Raw genomic sequence first — 23288 nt, 5'->3', positions numbered from 1 at the left:
ATTTTCTATATTCTACAGGGAAAAAAGCTGGGTCTTGGGCCCTCAATCCGTCAGTATGTTGGAATAGAGCTTTCGCTGTCTCATGAAATAATATTCCTGACTTTAGATAGGTCACTTCATCTTCAATGGGACACTTGTTCTTACCTATAAATTAATAAGTGACCAACGTTTTTACTGATAAGAACAGATGCTAAACTTGATCTTAGCCAAAAGGCCAAAAAGTGATTGTAAGTGTCCAACATTTTTATATAAAGGTATGTATGAGGGTAATTTGTTCCTAGGCGGCTAAATCCGGGATGCTTAAAATACACACTGAACCAAAGCTCTTCTGAACATACAAACATCCTGTTCTCGGGAAGTGAAGACACAGAAATGATCAGTCATGGAAGACCATGCCCCAAGAAGAATCCGTTCTAGGCAAGCAAACCAGTCTAATCTTAACTCATGAGCTCTCAAGAGGCTTTCACTTAAAAAATAAGTCTTAGCAACATTTTAATTAATTTATTTTTAATGAATTCAATTCCTAAAACAGAGCGTGACCTTCAGTGCTCTATACTTGCCTCCTATTCCATTTCTTGAGTAACAGAGCAGCCCTCTTCTGTCCCATGTATGACATGAAAAGACCCGTGGATTTCCCCTCGGAAGAGGTGGTGTCTTACCTTGCATGAAGAAGGAGCTAGGGAAAGTGCTGGCTGCTGGTTTCGAGGAAGGGTAGCCTGGCGAGTCCCTATTGTAGTCGGCAGTGCTGGCTGACGGAGCATAAACCTGGGGAACAAGAGCCCGTTTAGTTTTGCTTGCTGCCTGGCCCAAAGCATCTCATGGTCAATGGGACATTGCCACCCATGACTTTACAAGAAGCAGGCAGAAAAGGCAAAATTTCTACCACGTCCATCCTAGATCTGACCAAACCCTGGAAACACTGCCCCTTTCAGAATACAGAAAATCAAAAAAAGGCCGAGTAGGTTTGTGTGAATGGAAAACCAGGTGTGATATTTTCCAGTTACGGGCAAAAATATTGACAACTATGTCCGGTTGTAAATATATTATATAATACCCATAGGGTTGTCCTGGGAACCTAAGCATTCTTTTTTTTTTTTTTTTTTTTTTTTTAACACAAATGGCCCATGAGCATGTAAAAGGTAAAAAGAGAAACACCTGCCTCAAGCTTCTCCCGTTTTGTCTACCTTTCAATTAAAATTGAAAGAGAGACAGAGAGACAAAAAAGACAGATAAAATGAATGCACTCTCCAGATCGCAGAAAGTGACAAACAGATCTTGGAATATTAAATTCCCATAGTGTTAGCTTTTTGTAGAGATGCAGGAAAAGGGCCATTAGAAGCCCAGGTCTACATAGACCCCGACAATCAGTGTGTACACATGAAGGGGGAGGAAAACCCTCATTTATAGTTCTTATTATCTTTGTGTGTTCAATAAACTTAAAAACTGCCAAAATCCTAATTTACTTACATTCGTTTACTAATACTCAGGAGACTTGGGGAACCAGTCCTTTATAAAAATAGCTTGTGTATTTTCTTGTTTATGTTTGCTTTAAAGACGACAGCACAGTAGAAAAGCACACATTCATAAGGTATAGTTTAACTTTCACTGGGTTTCCCCCTTGCCTTTTCTGCTAAATATAATTTTTTTTTAATCCCCGTTTCCTTTTGCTCCAAAAGTTCCTCTCTCCAGATGGTCGGAGAGACTGAAACGCTGTCATCCTCTTGATGAAAATGGATACTTTCCTGCCTCCAATTTGAAGCGGGCGGCTCACAAAACTGGCAGTGAACCTCTGGTGATATTCACAGGTCACAGGAAAAGAAAAAAGAAATCCACCAATAAAAAGGCAACTGCAGGGTTACCAAAAAATAACTCCCATTCTTTTTTTTTTTCACAGCGCACATGGAATAAACACCCTGAGAAAAATTATGTAATTGCTCTCAGAACACCAAGAATCACGAACTAAGCGCTAATAAGAGGTTTAGGATTTCACAAAGGATAGGGCCACAGAGACAGATGTGGGAAAATATGCATACACATGCATACATCAAATAAATGCTACATATGCCCCACAGTGCCCTTGAAATTGGGAGGTCCTGGAGACTGAACAAAACAAAAATAAACCAGAAAAACCCTTGCACACTTTAAAAAACAAGGATTCTTCCTAAGTCATGAAAGAATCTAAGCCCTGTATTTTTCCTGGGCTAGATTTCATTTGATTTTTAAATTTTAGTCATATTTTAAATGTGTAAACAGCTACTTGCTTCTATTTCTACAGGGCTTACGATAAAGGGAAAACTTTTTCAAGTATCTCTTAGGGATAAAGAATAAAACATAAGCCAGGAATCCCAAAGCAAATCAATACCCTAAGTTTATTAAGCAAAACCCAGTATTTCCTTGAGAATTATACAACAGTTTGGAAAATACTACTAAATGTATTAGAGGTCTTGAGATTAGGCTAAAAGATGAAAAAAATATTACCTTCTAGGGAAAGGGGAAATTGAAAATTAGATCATCTCATTCTAATGACAGAATGAGCACAAACAACTATAATATACCTACAGACTATTAGTCTGACAGGTTCCCGGTCAATCAGTATTAATACAAGTTAAGTATACTATGTATTCCTCCCAAATTTCAGAAATCAATATATTTACTATAAAACTGAAAATAAACTCTCCCATATTATTAAATCACCTTCTATTTTAAAACAATCAAAATAAATTCTTTTAGGATAATATATAATTTTAATTACGTATTCTACTACATTACCCTTAAACATGTAGTATAATTATCACATAAGTACAACGAATACATACAATTCGATGGCACCTAACAAGATTCATCTTTTTCCCAGATTTGGGTAGAATTATTTGATACCTCTTTGGGGAGGTACGGACAAATCTTTGGTAATTTTGCTCATATAAGGAGGCTACTTGGACTGTAAATTATGATCAAGCACAAAGATCTGAGAATAAGAACACTTATCCCAAATTCAGAAATACTGCCTAGATGAAAAAGAATATCTATGGGGTTAAAAAAGTTTTTAGGCTATATCATACCACACAATTTCTATTTTTCTGGTGTAGCCAAATTAAGATTCTTTAGATAAGGTGAAAGCCTTTGTTAACAAGAAATCGAACACTGTTTATAGCTTCTTAAAAAGGGCAATTTCTGTATATTTTATAAATTTTCTTCATATTATAACTGATCAGGTACAATGTTATTCCCTCTTAATTCATATACTTCATCTTTCTCATTCAGAAGTTATTTTTAAGGTAAGTGCTCTATATATTTGTTTATATAAATAAATACCACATAGAACTATATTTTTTAAAGTAGAAGGAATCAAAGATTTAGCTCAAACCCGTCCCCCGCATTTTAATTATAAGAAAATTCAATAATGGAACGGTCAAAGCAACTGCTCAAGATAGGCAACTATGGATTACCCTTTATCTTCTACTACTTAATGGTTACTTTCTTTAAAAATCTTGGTGGAAGTATAAGATGATATTTGTGAAAACAGAGTGATCACTTCAGTTTATCCTTAATGCTCTAATTTTTAGTAACCTGGATGACCAGTAAGCTGCCTCATTATTTTATTTCAGTCAACTATTTTCCCAATCTCTCAAAGGACTTGAAAGTACGGGTTGCAAGAAGGTATTTAATAGAGATACTAAATTCAATAAGAAAAGCTCACACCCACTTAATTTTAATTATTATACCCTAGGTAAACAGAAAGATGACTTACACGTTTGTTAAAGAAAATAGCTTTTTATTTAACACAACAATAACAAACACCGCAGATATCTTCAAATGACTAACACAAGAAAATCAGTCCAATGGAAAATGAAATACAAATCCCAAACTGTAGCTTGTATTGTAGTGTATTGAAGTGACTCTGTCAAGGAAACATGAGGAAAGACTAAAGGGAAACAAAAATCTACACTTAGTTTTCTTCTGATAAGGTATCTGAGATCAAGGTGACCTTTGGCATTCCAGTTCCTGCCACAAGAGTAACTAAAGAAGTGTGAAATTTTTGTTGCAAAATTGGAAATGGAGAAACTTGGCTGAAGCTCAAAGGCTACAGCCCTTTGAGTGAACTATTTGTTTAATAAACGCTTCATGGAAGGGCTTCCCTGGTGGCACGGTGGTTAAGAATCCGCCTGCCAATGCAGGGGACAGGGGTTCGATCCCTGGTCCAGGAAGATCCCACACGCCGCGGAGCAACGAAGCCCGGGCGTCACAACTACTGAACCTGCGCTCTACAGCCTGCACGCCACAACTACTGAGCCCATGTGCCACAAGGACTGAAGCTCGCACGCCTAGAGCCCATGCTCCACAAGAAGAGAAGCCACAGCAATGAGAAGCCCGCGCACCACAATGAAGAGCAGCCCCCTCTCGCTGTGCAACTACAGAAAGCCCGGGTGCAGCAATGAAGACCCAACGCAGCCAAAAAATAATTAATTAATTAATTAATTAATTAATTAAAAAAAAAAAGCTTCATGGAAAACTAATAGCTAGTTAATATTCAAAGTTAGCACCATTATCTTTTCTCCTACAGTCCTGAATTTAAAACAAAATCACAAATACAGAAATTCTGAGCTTAACAGAGCTCTCTAGATAACAGTAAACCCTGAATAAATAAAAATTCTAAAAGTTCTCATTTTACAGATTTAATTTTTGTTGTAATTTGAGATGTATTACTATGGCACATTAGCTGTTCCAACCAATGTTCTGATTATCATTTGTGCCATCATCAAAGAAACAATGTGACACATTCTTTGAAATAGAACCTCCGTCTACTAGAAAAGAAGGAAACCAAGCAAACACACAAACCAACGAACAAAATGAAGGGAGTAGAATGCATATTCTACCTTTTCCGTTTGAGGCGCTCATTTTTATCTGTCTTGGCATGTCAGTTTCACTTATGGAGATTTAAAAAAAATAACAATCATTACCACTTGTTCAGGGCCTCTTGTGGAATAGCTTTTCTGCCAGGAGCTCCATACACATTATTTCTAATCCTCATAATAATTAAACAAGATGGACATTATTAATAGTATCATTCCTATTTCACATAGCTGAAGGATGGTAGAGAGGTCAGATGCACTGGCCCAGACAGGCCTGGGTCTAAGTGCCAGTTCCATCATTTATGAGCTAGGCAACCTTGGACCTGTTACTTTACCCTCTCTGGTCTTCAGATTCCTGGCTGTAAAGAGGGAATGACAGTGCCTGGTATGCCAAATCCTTGTGAGAATTAAAAGGCATAATGTGTATAAACGCAACTAGAATAATACCTGGCACTTATTAAGCATGCAAAAAAATCAGATAATTGTGTTAATGTTGTGCTGCTATTTTTTTTTTTTTTAATTATCTGGACAAATGTGACTCAGGAAAGTTAACCCACTTTTCCATGTTAAAAACTCACCAAGTGGTAAAGGAAAGATTCGAACTAGTCATCAAAGTCTATGTTCTTTCCATTAAAAAACAATTTCTTGATCTCAAGAGGCAAAAAAGAAAAGATATTTTAGCTATGAACACAAGGCTGTACTTTGGCCATGGTTTAATAGAAATATTCTTGTGGGGTCTCATAATTACCTTTTAAGAAAATAAAACGTGATGAGGCATGTTGACAGTAAAACCAATATATGTTGGTTACTTTCTTCCCAAAGTGGGAAGCTGAACTCTGGAGGGGATAAAGGGAAGTGGTTATAGATCATGTATCATGAGGTGTGTAACTGAGTGGGGTTGGGTGATAGCCACTGGGCTTGTACAGTACTTTAACATTCAGTAACATTACTACCTCTTTGTGATCTGCAAGTACCCTCTGAATAAATAATTTCCAAAGAGAACCAGTCGAGAATAACTGAAACATTGTAATTGAGACTTTCAGATCCTTAAAGAGAGTTACTGTATGCTCCATAATGAGTAGAAAATAGCAAAGCACAATTATGCCTCAGATGTCCAAGTGCTGGCGAGGCTGACTTAGTAGCTCACACCTTGGGAGATTTCACAAATATTCTAAACTGTGACAGACACTCAAATGCCAAGAGTTTATGGTGTGTCACTGATGTTCACAAACCTAGGCATATGCATTGATGCTTCCCAGCATCTAATGGGGAAAAGTACTTGTAGGGGGATCAGCTCACTACTCAGGCAATTAACTGGATTGGACCTCAACTCTTATTGTTTGAAGGACATGGGTCACAGTAAGAGAAAAGAACGGCTACAAGGCAGTGATACCTACCCAAGGGCCTGGACAGAGCCCAGGGCTCCTGACTTCTCATCCAGTCCTCCCGGCACTCTCCTTCCTAAAGTCTTTTTTAACTTTATAACTAAAATATTCCAATGGGTAGTAAAACGGCATAAAAGGTTAACAAGCGGATACAAGTAACAGAGTTGAATAAGTTGTCATAAGGTTTACAGGCAGTGAATAATGCTCAGGAGTATTAAAAAGAAGGCAATACACAACCCAACAGTGCAAAGAAAAACAAAAACCAACTACAGAAATAAAAAATAATCATCTGATATATTTTCAGTATATATTACCAAGTCAAGGAATATTTACTAATGGAAAAAGATCCTATTTCATTTCCAAATGATGGTTAAAGGCCACTTTGCATTACTGTCACATTAACAGGAAATAAGTTTAGAGGTAACATAAATGTTGCAGTATATTGACAGATAGATGGATATTTAATTATACATGAAAAAAAATTCAGAGGTATAATCTGTTGCAATTGTGAAACTTTTATTTCCATCTCAATCACTTGAAGCTTTTATAGGAATTAAATAAATAGTTCTAAGTGCCATAAAGTAACTCCCAGTAAAAAGAGTTTTACTCCTCAAACTATTTTTATTAGTAGTCTGAAAAAAAATCACAATTATCTAGACATGTATAAAATGTACCATTCATGAATATGATATTCATATTTTATTTCTACTAACAGCAATGACCTGTCTTCACTCTACCATAGTGCATCACAAAAAACAAATGAAAAAGAATATGGATATGAACCCCCTAAAAGAAATTCCTTGAGTATGTAATATATATAGAACACAAGTCATTTTTTTTAACATCTTTATTGAAGTATAATTGCTTTACAATGGTGTGTTAGTTTCTGCTTTAAAACAAAGTGAATCACTTATACATATACATATGTTCCCATATCTCTTCCCTCTTGCATCTCCCTCCCTCCCATCCTCCCTATCCCACCCCTCTAGGTGGTCACAAAGCACCGAGCTGATCTCCCTGTGCTATGCGGCTGCTTCCCACTAGCTATCTATTTTACATTTGGTAGTGTATATATGTCCATGACACTCTCTCACCCTGTCACATCTCACCCCTCCCCCTCCCCATCTCCTCAAGTCCATTCTTTAGTAGGTCTGTGTCTTTATTCCCATCTTGCCACTAGGTTCTTCATGTCCTTTTTTTTTTTTCCTTAGATTCCATATATATGTGTTAGCATACTGTATTTGTTTTTCTCTTTCTGACTTACTTCACTCTGTATGACAGACTCTAACTCCATCCACCTCATTACAAATACCTCCATTTCATTTCTTTTTATGGCTGAGTAATATTCCATTGTATATATGTGCCACATCTTCTTTATCCATTCATCCAATGATGGACACTTTGGTTGCTTCCATGTCCTGGCTATTGTAAATAGAGCTGCAATGAACATTGTGGTACATGACTCTTTTTGAATTATGGTTTTCTCAGGGTATATGCCCAGTAGTGGGATTGCTGGGTCGTATGGTAGTTCTAGTTTTAGTTTTTTAAGGAACGTCCATACTGTTCTCCATAGTGGCTGTATCAATTTACATGCCCACCAACAGTGCAAGAGGGTTCCCTTTTCTCCACACCCTCTCCAGCATTTATTGTTTCTAGATTTTTTGATGATGGCCATTCTGACCGGTGTGAGATGATACCTCATTGTAGTTTTGATTTGCATTTCTCTAATGATTAAGGATGTTGAGCATTCTTTCATGTGTCTGTTGGCCATCTGTATATCTTCTTTGGAGAAATGTCTGTTTAGCTCTTCTGCCCATTTTTGGATTGGGTTGTTTGTTTTTTTGTTATTGAGCTGCATGAGCTGCTTGTAAATCTTCGAGATTAATCCTTTGTCAGTTGCTTCATTTGCAAATATTTTCTCCCATTCTGAGGGTTGTCTTTTGGTCTTGTTTATGATTTCCTTTGCTGTGCAAAAGCTTTTAAGTTTCATTAGGTCCCATTTGTTTATTTGTGTTTTTATTTCCATTTCTCTAGGAGCTGGGTCAAAAAGGATCTTGTTGCGATGTATGTCATAGAGTGTTCTGCCTATGTTTTCCTCTAAGAGATTGATAGTGTCTGGCCTTACACTTAGGTCTTTAATCCATTTTGAGTTTATTTTTGTGTATGGTGTCAGGGAGTGTTCTAATTTCATACTTTTACATGTACCTGTCCAGTTTTCCCAGCACCACTTATTGAAGAGGCTGTCTTTTCTCCACTGTATATGCTTGCCTCCTTTATCAAAGATAAGGTGACCATATGTGCATGGGTTTAAATCTGGGCTTTCTATCCTGTTCCATTGATCTATATTTCTGTTTTTGTGCCAGTACCAAACTGTCTTGATTACTGTAGCTTTGTAATATAGTCTGAAGTCAGGGAGCCTGATTCCTCCAGCTCCATTTTTCGTTCTCAAGCTTGCTTTGGCTATTCAGGGTCTTTTGTGTCTCCATACAAATTGTGAAATTTTTTGTTCTAGTTCTGTGAAAAATGCCTGTGGTAGTTTGATAGGGATTGCATTGAATCTGTAGATTGCTTTGGGTAGTAGAGTCATTTTCACAATGTTGATTCTTCCAATCCAAGAACATGGTATATCTCTCCATCTATTTGTATCATCTTTAATTTCTTTCATCAGTGTCCTATAATTTTCTGCATACAGGTCTTTTGTCTCCTTAGGTAGGTTTATTCCTAGATATTTTATTCTTTTTGTTGCAGTTGTAAACGGGAGTGTTTTCTTAATTTCACTTTCAGATTTTTCATCATTAGTATATAGGAATGCAAGAGATTTCTGTGCATTAATTTTGTATCCTGCTACTTTACCAAATTCATTGATTAGCTCTAGTAATTTTCTAGTGGCAGTTTTAGGATTCTCTATGTATAGTATCATGTCATCTGCAAACAGTGACAGCTGAACACAAGTCATTTTGAGCATATATCCAAACACTCCATGACAAATACTACATATAACTGTTCTACCCTTCCGAATATCAGTTGAGTTTTGATTATCTGTTCATGAGTATATTAAATCTGAAGCTAAACTCTACAAGTGAATTACAGCCAAGAATTTTATCCTTCTCAGCCACGAAATTTCCTTTTCTATGTTAAGTAGTAGAATTTTAAGAATTTTAATTCCCTTCTTTGCATCTCTATCTATCAAATTGTGTAACTCAAAGAAATTAAAAGACCCAAGAGAAAGCAACAGAAAGGAGAAGCAGAGATCTGAGTGATCTATAACGGATCAGAAGCACAGAAGCACGCAGGATGGGCAGACTGTAGCCCATGCACTTTCGACCAGCACACTCAGCCTGCAGCAAGCTCGGCCATGACACAGGAAAAAAGTGAGCTGGACCCATTATTAACCACAAGAGCTACAAAAAAACCTGACGTTCTTTTTTTTTTTTTTTTTTAATTTATTTATTTTTGGCTGTGTTGGGTCTTCGTTGCTGCGTGTGGGCTTTCTCTAGTTGTGGCGAGCGGGGGCTACTCTTCGTTGCGGTGCACGGGCTTCTCATTGCGGTGGCTTCTCTTGTTGTGGAGCATGGGCTCTACAGCACAGGCTCAGTAGCTGTGGCACATGGGCTTAGTTGCTCCGCGGCATGTGGGATCTTCCCAGACCAGGGCTTGAACCCATGTCCCCTGCATTGGCAGGCGGATTCTTAACCACTACGCCACCAGGGAAGTCCCAACCTGACGTTCTTTATGGCCAGACAGTTCTACCTTGTTCTTTCCTTTCTTCAAATTAAAAGACAATATGTTTTTAAATATAGCTAGTTGCAGTATGTTTTTCAAATCTCTAAATTTCAACCTATTAAAAAAGACTCTGTGTAGCTTAAAAATTTACAAGGAAGGAAAAAAACTTTGCTTCAATTAAAAATAAAAAAAAAAACTAAGAAGCACTAATAATTGTATAGCAATATTATTGTGATTTAAATCTACACAGTGTCCCATTAGTTTACAAGTATTTTACAAGTATCAGTGTGTTATCACTGCAAACATGAGGCAGCAAAACTGCGAAGATAGGTATGATTAGGCTCACTCTGTTATGATATCATAGATGTATCACACACATGATATTGGGATATATCATAGATATAGAACGTTTGAGATTTTAAGCTGTTTTCACATATTATCCTGCAGCCATCTCAGTGATCTATGCAGGGAGTTAACAGTTAAAAACAAAGAAAAGAAACAATTTATTATGGTATTATAACTTAACACTCTCTAGAACTGGAAAGGGATCTGGTCCCAATGCCTGTCAGTCCAAGCTCTTGTCACTGTTGGCATGACAAAGTGATGCCAGTGATAAAAAATAGCTAACACTAAATTTACTTAGGGCATGCCAGACACTATTCCAGCAAAACTGTACATCTCCTCATTTTGTCTTGACACACTAACCCTATTGTTTTATCATCCCAGTTTTACATAGAAGGAATTTGGAGGCATAGACACATTAAGTAACTTGCTCCAAGTCACATAGCTAGTTAAGTGGAAAAACTGACATTCAAAATCATGTCATCTTGTTTGGGAGTTTGAGCTTTAACATGATCTCTTGATCGCTAAGGGGCTTCTCTCCAAGGTGGTCATAGACCCCTACCTAAACCCAGATTTGTAGAATTCTGGATCCCCTTTACATACTCTATGGCCATGTAGCAGACAAGGGGCTGAGAATGCTGTTTGGCCCAAAGAGAAGAACACAAGATGACCTCAGTCAGCAGAGCACAAAGAAAGTTCTTGTGCACTACTACAAGGAGGACCGTTCATCTGTCTTTCAGACCTGAAGCTGAGCCATGTAGCAGCAGGACCTGATACTCTTGTTTGACAGTACTGAAAACAGAGAGAGGCAAAGAATCTGGTGAGAGTTACACTGGGGTTTAGTGGTGACGAAATACCAATATACTAAACTATTTTTTTTTTTAATAGAAATCTCTGCCCAACTTTTATTTATTTTTTTAAAAATAAATTTATTTATTTTATTTTTGTCTGCGTTGGGTCTTCGTTGCTGCGTGTGGGCTTTTCTCTGGTTGCGGCGAGCGGGGGTTACTCTTCCGTGCGGTGTGCGGGCTTCTCATTGCAGTGGGTTCTCTTGTGGAGCACGGGCTCTAGGCACGTGGGCTTCAGTAGTTGTGGAGCGCGGGTTCAGTAGTTGTGGCCCACGGGCTCTAGAGCGCAGGCTCAGTAGTTGTAGCGCACGGGCTTAGTTGCTCCACGGCATGTGGGATCTTCCCGGACCAGGGATCGAACCTGTGTCCCCTGCATTGGCAGGTGGATTCTTAACCACTGCGCCACCAGGAAAGCCCAATATACTAAACTGATGAAAAAACCCCCAGCACACTATTACTTAAGGCATTCATGTGAAGTGTGACTACAGTCCCGTCTATGTGTACCAGCCTCTGGCTCCGAATACGTCTTTTTATTTTTACACCTGCATTGCTCTTGCTCTTGGCACTGACGGAGCAGACACTGTATGTTTGCTATTACTTTCAATGTGGTGTATCACGGGGATGCCCATTGCCAGCATTCTGAGTATCCTGGCCCTCCCTGAGAAGGCCTTAAATTGATTACGTTACACCTGGCCAAAGATCTCTTGGAATACTTTACTTAATTGCGTAAAATTTGGTCCAGGGGAAACCTGACTTCTTCCTGGTTACATCCTTATGTTACTTATTCACAGGGGAACCGGCTTCCTGACCAGGCTTAGGATCAGCACAGATAAAAGATTGTAGATATTAAGCCCATCACATCTCTTTAATATGTTTTGAACACCTAAGTTGTTTCCAAGCTTTTATTTATTGAATGCTCATTAGAAATTAAAGGTAATGTTAAGAAGAATGTGATTTATCTATCTAGTTATCTTCAATCATAAACAGATGTAACTAAATTATTTTATATCTCTATCTCAGCTGTCACATCAAATTCATGACTATCAGTTATTTCTAATGGATCAGCTCCCATCTCAATACTATTTTGTCCTCTTTCACTACCAACTGTTTGCTTTTTTTTCTTTTAGGTGATAACTATGGGGTCATGAGGAGGTATTGGAACATCAAAATACTGTTGGTTATATCTGCCAATAAATAGCTTTGTGACCTCTGATGACATAGTTTCATCAATTGAATGAGGGCAGCATGTTTTCAGGATGAAAACAAATTACATGATTCCACAATAAAGAAGAAAATTAATTTTAGGTTTATTCCGATGTTGATTATTGCTGTTTCTTCTATACTCTGCTGAAGGCTAAGGAGGCCTGCTGAGGATGGTCCATCACAGAAACAATAAAGTTTACAAAAGTGTTATGAAAAAATGTGCAGGTGTGATTGTGTGTGTGTATGGTTACCTGGCACAGAATAGGCCCCAGCAGTTACTAAATGCACACATGAATGAATGAATAAACGCATCGCACACAAGATACAAGTCAAACTAAGAATAACATCACAACACAGAGAAAGATAAACATTCATTGGTTCTGCCAAAATAGATTTTAGTACATTTCACTTCTTGATGTGTTTTAGGGCTGAGCTGTCTTTCAAAAGTGGAGGCAATTACCTCTAACGATCCTATTTAAGGGTTCTAAGAGGACCATTTCCTGCCCTTTTCCCTTTGAACCCAAGGTCACAGGTTGATGCCTGAGGACTAGAGCTCACATCCTTCACTGGATGTTAATAGGTGTGATTTTTAAAAAGGGATCTAAGCTCAAATAGGTTTGGTCACTATTGGGGTAAACAAATACCATTGCAGCAGACCTTAGTGAACGTACAATACTACAAGAGGTACAAGTCTACTTCCCTGGAAATAATTCCACGTCACAAACCCACTTTTCAACACACCTCCAATCATCCCCCGTCTTGGGAAATGCTTGTATAGTCTGTTAGCAGTTATTACACTTTGATGTGATAAGGTCTCTAATCTTTTCCCAGGAACTAATTTTTAAGAATGAGAGGGAAGTGAAGAGGGGATGAGGGTACAGAGAGGGCTTTACCAGAAGGGAAAGCAGCACCAGAGAAAAATGCTGATTACTTTATAGTTTGACCTTGTGCAACCCTAAATGTGCCATTCCTATTCCTCCAATTCCAGTGTCTTTAGGGCTGTGTTTGTACAGCGCAGAGGGCCAAAGGGCCATCATTCCTAAGTACACATTCCTTCCCGGAAGCAAGAGGGACTAGGAAGAAGGTTGTGTCAGACAAAAGCAGAAAGACACACTTTCAAAAGCAGAGACCCAAACAAGAAGGGAAAGATGGTGAGAGCAAGATTCTAACAGATATTAGGACAAGGGGAAATTTCAAAAAAAAACACAATTCACAAAAGGGGTTATGTACTTCTTTAGATACACCTTCTTTGACCTTGAGCTTAACTGTATAAAAGGAAATTTGGTGAAATTCTATGATTAATCATCATAAAAAGTGGATATTTTCAAAGTATTTTAAATTGCAAAGACTTTCTACATCCATTACATTATTTAATAATCACTTTGAGACTGATCACCTACCCAAGTGGTCAACCATCTCACCCATCTTATACATTAGGAGACAGAAGCTGGGAGAGCACCTTCTCTTCCCAGTAGTCAAATGACTGTAGGACAGCAGGAGAAAGGTTATAACCTAGGTCTTTTTTGTTGCTGTTGTTCATATACTATTGTGTGAAATTTTTAAAAAAAGTTTTTAATTTTACTGAAATATAGTTGATTTACAATGTTGTGTTAATTTCTGCTGTACGGCAAAGTGACTCAGTTATGCATATATATATTCTTTTTCATATTCTTTTCTATTATGGTTTATCATAGGATATTGAATATCGTTCCCTGTGCTATACAGTAGGACCCTGTTGTTTAACCTAGGTCTTTTCACTGCAAATCCCAGATCAGAGTTGTTAGCACTTGATCAGAATATCCTTCCAAATCACCTATGGTCTAAAGAATCTGGAGATCAATTTTTCATATTAGTAAATGATATCTACTAACGTTGAGTACAGTTAAAGATGAATTCTAGGCTGGGCTTTGAAGCATCAAACTTAACACTGGGTGCTTCAAGCAGATGCCTTCCTCTTCTGCTTACCAAGAGAATTGTTAAGAACAGTGAGTTTCCAATCTGGTAAAGTTTTGAACAGGAATCACTGCCATGGTACACTGTAAAACTATTATCCCATCCTCCCTTTCACAAAGCTGAAAAAAGTACAAATGATCTTTTTTTCTGTCAAAACGTATGGCCCTAAGTACTTTCAACTAAAAACAAAAGCATGAAATAATTACCAAATGTATAACTCTGTGGCACAGAGTGAAATGAAAAAAAGAGAAGTATGCAAATTGTCAACCTCTCTGTCCAATCAGCCACCTCTCTTTATCCCTTCAGATACCTGCCCCTCCCCCATACCCAGGGCAAACTTTCAGGTAAAATCAACCAGCAATGTTTCACTGCCTTAACTCACAGCAGAGCTTCTAGATGCTTTGGTACATAAAAATAAATAAATAAATAAAATAGGAGGCCAGAATTTTCATTAGAAGCTAGCTGGGAGATTTCAGACGTATAACAATCAACTAGAAAATGTATGAAAGTGAGTATAGTTTGTACTAAACGTTTACGCAAAGGAAATGTAAAGGAAATTATTCCATTAGGCTAGGGTTATTAAAAAAAAAACCTTTAAGACTGGGCAATGGAAGACCAAGTGACCAACAATTAATAGGTCATATCTTCAAGCACATTTAAAATACAATTCAGTTGACTTTCTCTAATATTTAAATCCCAGACACTTTTGCATGTGATCTAGTTCTTCTTAATTTTAAAGATACACAGTTTAAAGCTCTGCTACTGGCTATTTCAAATATTTTTCTGGAATAACAAAGGTATAAATAAATATAAACAATAGTAATTTCTTTAACAATAAAAATTACAGTAAGAATGCCCCTTTGATTCCTTTCCAAGAAATGAAACCTTTTATAAATAAATTACTTTGTTCAATCATTTTGAATCTTCAAAACAGAAATGTAAAATCCAGATGATTGCTCACTATTAAGATAAGGGAAGCAGTTTAAAATTCTCAATGTTGAAGAATGTAATGAGAAAGTTTCTCTTATAAGAAGAGGAACACAGCAGTTTCACATAATAAAAGGCTTAGAATTGATTACTATCTTTTTTTTTTCTTCCTTGATAAATTACTAACTGGTGAGAACTTAAGAGAAATATACAGAAAGGTTAAAAAGAAGCAAGGGATGTTTCCTTTTTTCCTTTTCCTGATGGAGAAACATCCATTAAATATATACTTCTTTGCTTACATAATTAGGACATATTAGATCCTCTGTCAGGAACTTTCCAATCTCTAGGTAGGTAGGTAGGTAGGTAGATAGACAGACAGATAGATGTATATAGTATGAATGTATGTATATGCAAGTTTGTGTATATGATAAAATTAAAGGTTTATAAAACACAGCCGCAGGTGGATAGGGAGGAACTACTTAATGGGTATGGGGTTTCCTTTAGGGGTGATGGAAATGTTTTGGAAATAGACAGATGCAGGGGTTGCTCAACATTGTGAATATACCAAATACGAATGAACTGCCCATTTAAAAATGGTTAATTTTATGTTACGTACATTTCACCTCAATTAAAATAAAACAAAACAAAATCACTGTAGCAGGCCTATAACCTAAGCATCCTTCACAAAAAATATTAGTGAGGACCCACCTGCAGGGAGGTGGTATTCCAGGAGAAGAGAAGACCAACGATCGGCCGCATTTCTTAAGCAGTAAGCCTTGTCATCAGAGGCTAGTTGGAAAATGTAGGTAAATAATGCAGCCATTATCAAAACTGCTCTCTCACCAAAGTCACTCATCATCTCTTTGTCACCAAATTCAATCTTCTTCATTCTATCAAGGAAATGAGCTTATGATTCTCCCTCATTGCCAAAACAGCTTAAGTGAGCTAACCAGCTGTAGATAATGGTCCCCGATGGAGACCATCTTTCCAGTTTTGATTCTACCACTCATTAACTGACCACCGGTAGATCATTCAGCCTCTCTCTCAATCTTATAATATTCATTTGGAAAATACAGATCATGACATCTGCTGCTACATGGAGATGTGGTGCAAATAAAACCAGATCATGCTCTGAGAAAACACCTTGAAAAAAAAATGGACCTCAACGTATCTAATTTGTGTTAGCATGTTCAGCACCCTCGTGATGCTTAAAATATTTTTTGATGGTGATGAGTCCATTTTCTTTAATGGAAAATTTCTTGATACGTAGACAACCTATTCAGCTCTTTCTCTATCAAGTACAAATGGGAATGGGAAGCAGTGGTGTCATATCGACAGGAGTATGGACCAAAAAACTTCGGGGAAAGAATGAGCTCAGTAAGTTTTAATCAAATATACTTCATCTTCTAAACTTCCCCAGCACTTTACTTTTAGAAATTTGTAAATTTTATGAATTATACAGGTCTTCCTTCCCATAAAATACGGTGGGCTCCTTAGGGAAAGAGGGTGTGATACAGAGGACATTCAATGAAATGACTTGCCTATAGCAGGTGCCCAATAAATACTTATTATACAAACAAGGGCAACAGCCAAAGTAAAAGAAGACCAATTCTTTCCTGCACTTACAAAGCTTACACAGCAGATTTTTGGCACTGAAGTGCCTTACAGAAGTGTATTTCAGGTATCTTTGTTGAGAAAAACTGTCCTCTGAATCATGAATGGCTTCTTTAAGGTACTGCACAATGGGGGTGAATCTCTGGCCTCATACCAGGAAGAAGATGTCACATAGAGATTACACAGATGTGAAAGATACTATGCTTCAGTTTCACAGATGTCCAGCATTGAATGTGCAAAATTTCTCAAGGAACTCATCCATGTAGAATTTATGGGAATCTCTGATGTGCTATATTTGTGATATCTGTTCCTTAGTTTCTGTGTCCAGATTTTAAAAATAAAGATTGCATGAAACTAAAACAAACAGAGAGTCAGTCTAGGACTTTATAATTTTCCAAAAAAGATTGAGAAACTCAAACAGAAGTCACAGGCAGGTTAGGACCACACATCACCTTTGATGGTGCTTTCTAATATCTGCATTCAATGGGAACTCAAAACCAAACTGAACTGGGATAAGGAGGCATAACACAGAGTACAAACCTCAAGCTACACTCACCACTTAAATAACTCTCCCCTTTCATCTGCCGTCTTAATTCCTCCTATTGTTTCATGAATCTGTCCAGATCCCTCCTTCACCTGATTGATCTGTAAGGCTCATTTTACCCTTTGCATGTCTTCTAACTTGTGTTGCTGTCTTCTGCTTTATATCTATGGTCTATTTTCCCAAATACATTCCAATCCCCTGGGTTGTATGTGGCTCATTCTTTCTACCAGTGTCTCTGTCTGGAAGATGATTATTTTCCATTGATGATGGTGATGATGATGATGAAAAAAGCATCTTGCCGTGGACTTTCACCATTTATCTTTTTTCCATACCCACTCCTCCAATGAAACTGCTCAAAAGCTCCTGGATGCTGCAGCCAAATGTCACTTTCACTCTCAGTAACATCTGACACTGTTGACAATTTCCTCCTGCCAGTCAAATCTGCTTTCCTTGGCTTCTGTGACTATGTCTTCCTGTTGGTTCCTCCCATCTCTCTGGACTTTTAAATTCAATTACATCTTGGGCATATCCATTTGAAGGGCTCCTCATTACATCACGAGAAAATCTGAACTCTTTAATGGGGTGCACAAGGCAATTTATAGCCACTAGCCACTGTTTATCTTTTCAGTCCCATCGTTCACTACTATCATTGGGCACCATGAGCTCCAGTCATCCTGCACTACCTTTGGATAACAGTATATGCCATTCTCTCCCTTGATCTGGTTATTACCCTTGCATTTTGCCTGCTGAATTCCCATTCAGCGGTGGACCTCACTTCCTCCAGGCCAGATGTGGGATAGGTACCCTTCTTGTGTGTGTACCTTCAACAGCCTGTACTCCCCCATCGGTGCATTATCAGACTAAATGTAGCTCAGTTTACTTGTCTAACCCGTGTCTGTCTTGTTCAGAGTCATATTTCAGAACGGAGTTAGCATCCAAGCCTGTTCCCACCATCTGAGTGAAGGAGTTATAGGAAAAGAACATTAAAATGTGTTCTTAAACAACCAAAATAACACTTTCCTAAACAGAAAACATGAAATCTCCCATCTCTCTCTAACTTCAAACTGATAACCTCAGGTGACCGTGCTGGTCCAAAGAATGGATAGAGGATGCCATCCAAGTGCACGTCAATGACTTACTCTCAGTGGGAGAAGCCTGAAGCTCTGGCTCTTTTTGTTCCCTAAATTCCCATGTGCTCTGCTCCTGTAGTTAAAGCCAGATGCCAAGGAACAACATATCAAGCAGAGAGGATACGGGGGCTCTAAGAATTCTGCAACTGTCCCAGGACTTAAGACTCCCTAATGTTATTAGCTATCTTGAGTGCAGTGTGGGAAAGAGAAAGCAAACTTCCGCTACCTACAAGGCCACAGACCTCAGCAGTGAAAAAGATCAGGAGCCGAGGTCATGATCTGTGCTTGGTAGCGTACGGTGGGGTTGGCGGGGCTCCCACCATAATGCCAAGAGAGGTAACTGTTCTTCTTCATGAGGTTTTTACCTGCGGTGGTTTAGCGCTTTGATTTAATAGGCAGCATCAATTCCAGGACCAGTTTCTTAATAATGATGCTTTTCTTCTGTTCCTCTCCAGTCACACCAAAGAGGGCTGTACCAGTATGACTGTTCCTAAGGTGATCTGTGGTATTTTCTAAAATAGTCTGACGTGAACCAACCGGGTCAGAAAATGCTAAGATTTGCATTTCCTTGAAGTGTGATGCTATTTTTGAGCTTCTCATTGAAAAAAAAAATTTAAACTGCAAGTAATTAAGTGTGGAGGGGCACACCAAAGGTGGCTCGCATTTACGCACATGGTAAACTGATTTGCCATTGAACTGGGAGGTTAATATTAGGAGTGGGGAAGCCAAGCCGTGGTTTGTGTTTGTTCAGTGTCTCATACTATTTTTTTCAAATGTCATGGGCTCAGCAAAACCCGAAACACATTTTCTCAGCACTTCTCTCTATTTTTCAACCCATATGTATTCCAAGAGCAGTTTAATTCATATGTTTCTGATTTATTTACATGCAAGTCATCAGAATGTTGTTTTGTACGAACTATTTGATGTCCAGGAAGCCTGTTGAGTCTTGCCTTTGAGGTTTTTTCCTTAGGATCAGGAAGCCATGATTTGCAAATAGAAAAAAAAAAAAAAAGAAAGAAAGAAAGAAGAAAGCTCATCAGAACCCCCAATATTTTGAACCTCAAAGGTTCAAAATTTTCTTCAAAAGGTAGATGGCATAAAGTCTGAGTACAATTCTTACAGTCTGCCGACTTTGTATTTTCCAGGTCCTAATTGACATTGCCCTTCTCAATGGTACTAATGCCTTCCTTGTGGACATAAAAGTACATATTTGCAATGTATGAACAAGAACAGATCCTAAAGAGAGATGCGAAGACCTCTTCAAAGATTAAGTGAATGCCTTCTGGAACATGGTATCTGGGGCAGGGGAGGGGGCTTCAGTATCCAGAGAGAGAAACGTTGTTATCACTTTTCCAGGAGAGTCCTGAGAAAATGAGCACCAGTTTTCACCCCACTAGGGATTTCACAAGCATTCTCTTTCCTCAATTTATAAAAGTAACTCTGATTCAGTTGTGATCTGAGAGTTGTTTGCATACATTTAAAAAACACCATAACATAATTTTATAAATATTTCTCCCTTTGTAAGTAACTGCAAACTTAAAAAAAAAAAAAAAGAATACTAGTAATTTTTAGGACTTCCATGGAGCAAGTTAATTCAAGGATCCAAGGATTCAGACTTTTGAAAAAGCAGGGTTTTTTTTCTTAATAAAGATTGATACCATGTAGTCAGCACATGTAGGAGGGCTTTTTATCTTTTAGCATCGTGTCTACATAAATTCAATCAGTTTAAATGATACTGTAGAAGGTAGTAATATTTTAGAAGGCTGAATCTGATTTTAATAGCAGTGGATTTTTTAAAAAGAAATTGTATATTAAAAAAAGGTTGGGCTTCCCTAGTGGCGCAGTGGTTAAGAATCCGCCTGCCAGTGCAGGGGACACGGGTTCGGGCCCTGGTCCGGGAAGATCCCACATGCCGCAGAGCAACTAACCCCGTGCGCCACAACTACTGAGCCTGTGCTCTAGAGCCCGTGAGCCACAACTACTGAGCCTGTGCTCTACAGCCCGTGAGCCACAACTACTGAGCCTGTGCTCTAGAGCCCGTGAGCCACAACTACTGAGACCACGTGCCACAACTACTGAAGCCCGTGTGCCTAGAGCCCGTGCACCACAACTAGAGAAAGCCCGCGCGCAGTAATGAAGACCCAACGCAGCCAAAAATAAATAAATAAATAAATAAATAAATAAATAAATTTATTAAAAATAAAAGAAAAAAAGGTTGCCTCCTCTACAAACGTTCCTAAATTTCAGTCCCCAAATCAAACTGATGCTGGGCAAGAAGCATGTAACTGGTCTCTAATACTATCACATGCCTCTGTAGTGTGTCTCTAAAATATAAACCCACATTTCCCATCAGACTCTTTGTCCTCTGTTTGGCGGGATAGATTAGAAATGTTGGTTAGCCTGAGCTGGGACTGAAAGATTTCTACCTATGCCACCTTTCAAAATTGAGCTATCTCTCTTCCCAAAAACTCTTTTCCATTTTCCCATTTTCAAAACCAGAATGGTGTTAGGGCTGAGAAGATTCAAAAAGTCTTCTCAGATCAAATCTCTCTCCAGCACAGCTGCTGTTAAGTGACCCAACATGTTCTAAGACAGGTTCATGGTCCATACACTACATTATTTTGCTATGAGTCCCCAAGTCTACACATTTCAGAAAAGCAATATATATATGTATATATATATATATATATTTTTTTAAATCACCAAAATGGACTTCCCAATACATCCCTCTTTGAAAGCAGCTAATATGGCATGAGCAGCAAGTAGAAATGTTAAGTCTTAAGCTGTCAAGCTGAATGGTGATTTAAGGTTATACTCTGTGTCCAGTAAATATCAGTCAAATAACTAAATAGCCACTACTGAAATATGTGACTAGAGCAAATAAATTAATCACTAATTGCTATGAATTCAAACACAGCTCGGGGGACGAAATTTTATTAAATTGTAGGAAGATTAACAAGTAACAAAATATAATCATTATCAAGACTGTAAAAAAAAAAAAAAAGAATCATTTAGCAAGCCAATTTGTATACTATATAGAGAAAGCTTGGGCAAAGGAAGACAGCAGCCTTCAGCAAATATCTTAAGACACAGTCAATACCATGGTAAAACTATGGTCAGTTTTCTCAACACAGTCATACAGACATCTCCATACAATTTAAGACAACAACTTAAGTTTTTAGTTTTTACTACCTTTCAATGGAGATCAGCTCTCAGGTGGAAATAAATATAAAGAAGTGTGTCACGTACTATAATTAGGTTTCAATAGCTGGCCTTCAGAACTAATAATTTATCTCACATTTTAAGAACTTTTGGGGAGGCCATGTTTTGACTTGATGGTCCTGGTTTGTTGGTTTTCCGTTAAAAAGAAGGAAGACGTTAACAGAAACATGCACTTGTGAGCTACCACATCATCTTTTTAAACTATATAAAGTCCTAATTGGGAGTAATATTTCGACATGCAACAGCTGAAGTGCAAAAGTCACAGCCTCATTGACTACCCATCTGCAGAACAGATTACAAGACATGTGAATTTGAGAGCATTATAGAAAAATGTTACTTGGAAAGCAAACATTTTCATGGGTAGCATTAAAAGTGTCTCTAATGTTCTTTTCCCCTCTTTGCCTCTCTGTTCCCCAATACTAGACCTTCCCTTGGCAAACTCACAGATGCAGTCCCTGCTGTGCAGCGGTAATGAGGAGACTCTCCCCGGGTACCCCCGACCGTCACAAATTTAGTAAGAGAGAAGTCACTGCGTATGGGAGAGATGCGTCTCCAACCTCTCCCTTCTGAAGGGAGATGCTCATGCAGACCCTACACGCCCCAACTCGCTGCTCCATTTTATGGCTTGAGATGTACAGGAAGTTAGAACCTCAAAGAATTCCTGCCCCATGAGGCAGATGCTCAAACAAATTCAAAGAGATGTCCTAGATGAAACTCACACATGCACACATATTAATCTCGATCACTGCCATTTTTCAGCGTCGTTTCAATGTTTAACAACCTGAACTAATAGCCATTTGAAAACATGTCCCGAGCTTCTGGAGGGAACCCACCCCCACCACCCATTTGGTGCTCAACTTTAGTAGAATTCTGCTCACCTCCACAGGCTGACCTGCTCTGGGATTTTTAACAGAAGGGTGGACAATTTTTTTTTGTTTGTTTGTTTTAATTGAAGGTCCTTAATGTGGGCCACATGTTTCTGGCGGGGACCGGGAAGTACAGAGGAGGCAGGGGCCAGGAATGCAAAGTGGTAGGGAGCTGGGGGTGGGGGGGGAAGAGAGGGGAAAGTGGGGAGGGACTGGATGATGAAAAGACCAGTTCCACAAGCGAAGCACATTAGCAACCCGGAGTGGAAAGGGCCGGAAGGAAAACCCACCCACCTCACCCCTGCGTTCATTCTATCAACCTGCAATTGCCGCGATCAAAACCATATGTCGGTTCTTCCAGATCTTTCTCACAGGACAAACATGCAAAGGGCCTCGGGCCTGGCGTTGCCATCAAATGGTAATTGATACCAGATGAGCCACAAAATAGAAAAGCACACGCAAACGGCAACCTCTCTCGCTGCACCCGCACCTTCCAAACCCCTGCTTGGCCCCTTGAGAGGGATGAAATTGCAGGTCTTGCCGGGCTGCTAAGTGCGCCGCGCACCACGAAAAACACGTGTACACCGCCGCCAGTAACCACCTGTAAATCAGAGGGGAAACGCAGGTCCTCCAGCCAAGAGCTGGGCCCAAAGAACAGGCCAAGGCGCAAGGTCACTCCAG

The 23288-nt window shown here is 38.6% G+C and overlaps 1 protein-coding gene across 22 annotated transcripts in view; it reads right to left on the bottom strand.

Moving 5' to 3' along the window:
• TCF4 (transcription factor 4) overlaps positions 1-23288 on the bottom strand; it is a 355918-nt gene that overhangs the window by 56025 nt on the left and 276605 nt on the right. For all 22 annotated transcript variants that reach the window (XR_014252068.1, XM_082418477.1, XM_082418464.1 and 19 more), the window contains one exon: positions 660-765. Coding sequence is in view for 21 of the 22 variants with exons in the window: in XM_082418477.1 (XP_082274603.1) it covers positions 660-765 (106 nt within the window). In the remaining variant the exon portion in view is untranslated. The remainder of the gene's footprint in view (positions 1-659; positions 766-23288) is intronic.

The sequence above is a fragment of the Balaenoptera physalus genome, assembly GCF_965194825.1.
Source record: "Balaenoptera physalus genome assembly, chromosome: 12".
In the NCBI taxonomy this organism is placed as follows: Eukaryota; Metazoa; Chordata; class Mammalia; order Artiodactyla; family Balaenopteridae; genus Balaenoptera; species Balaenoptera physalus.
The sequence above is the reverse complement of the archived record's forward strand: the minus strand, read 5'-3'. Positions and strand labels throughout refer to the sequence as shown.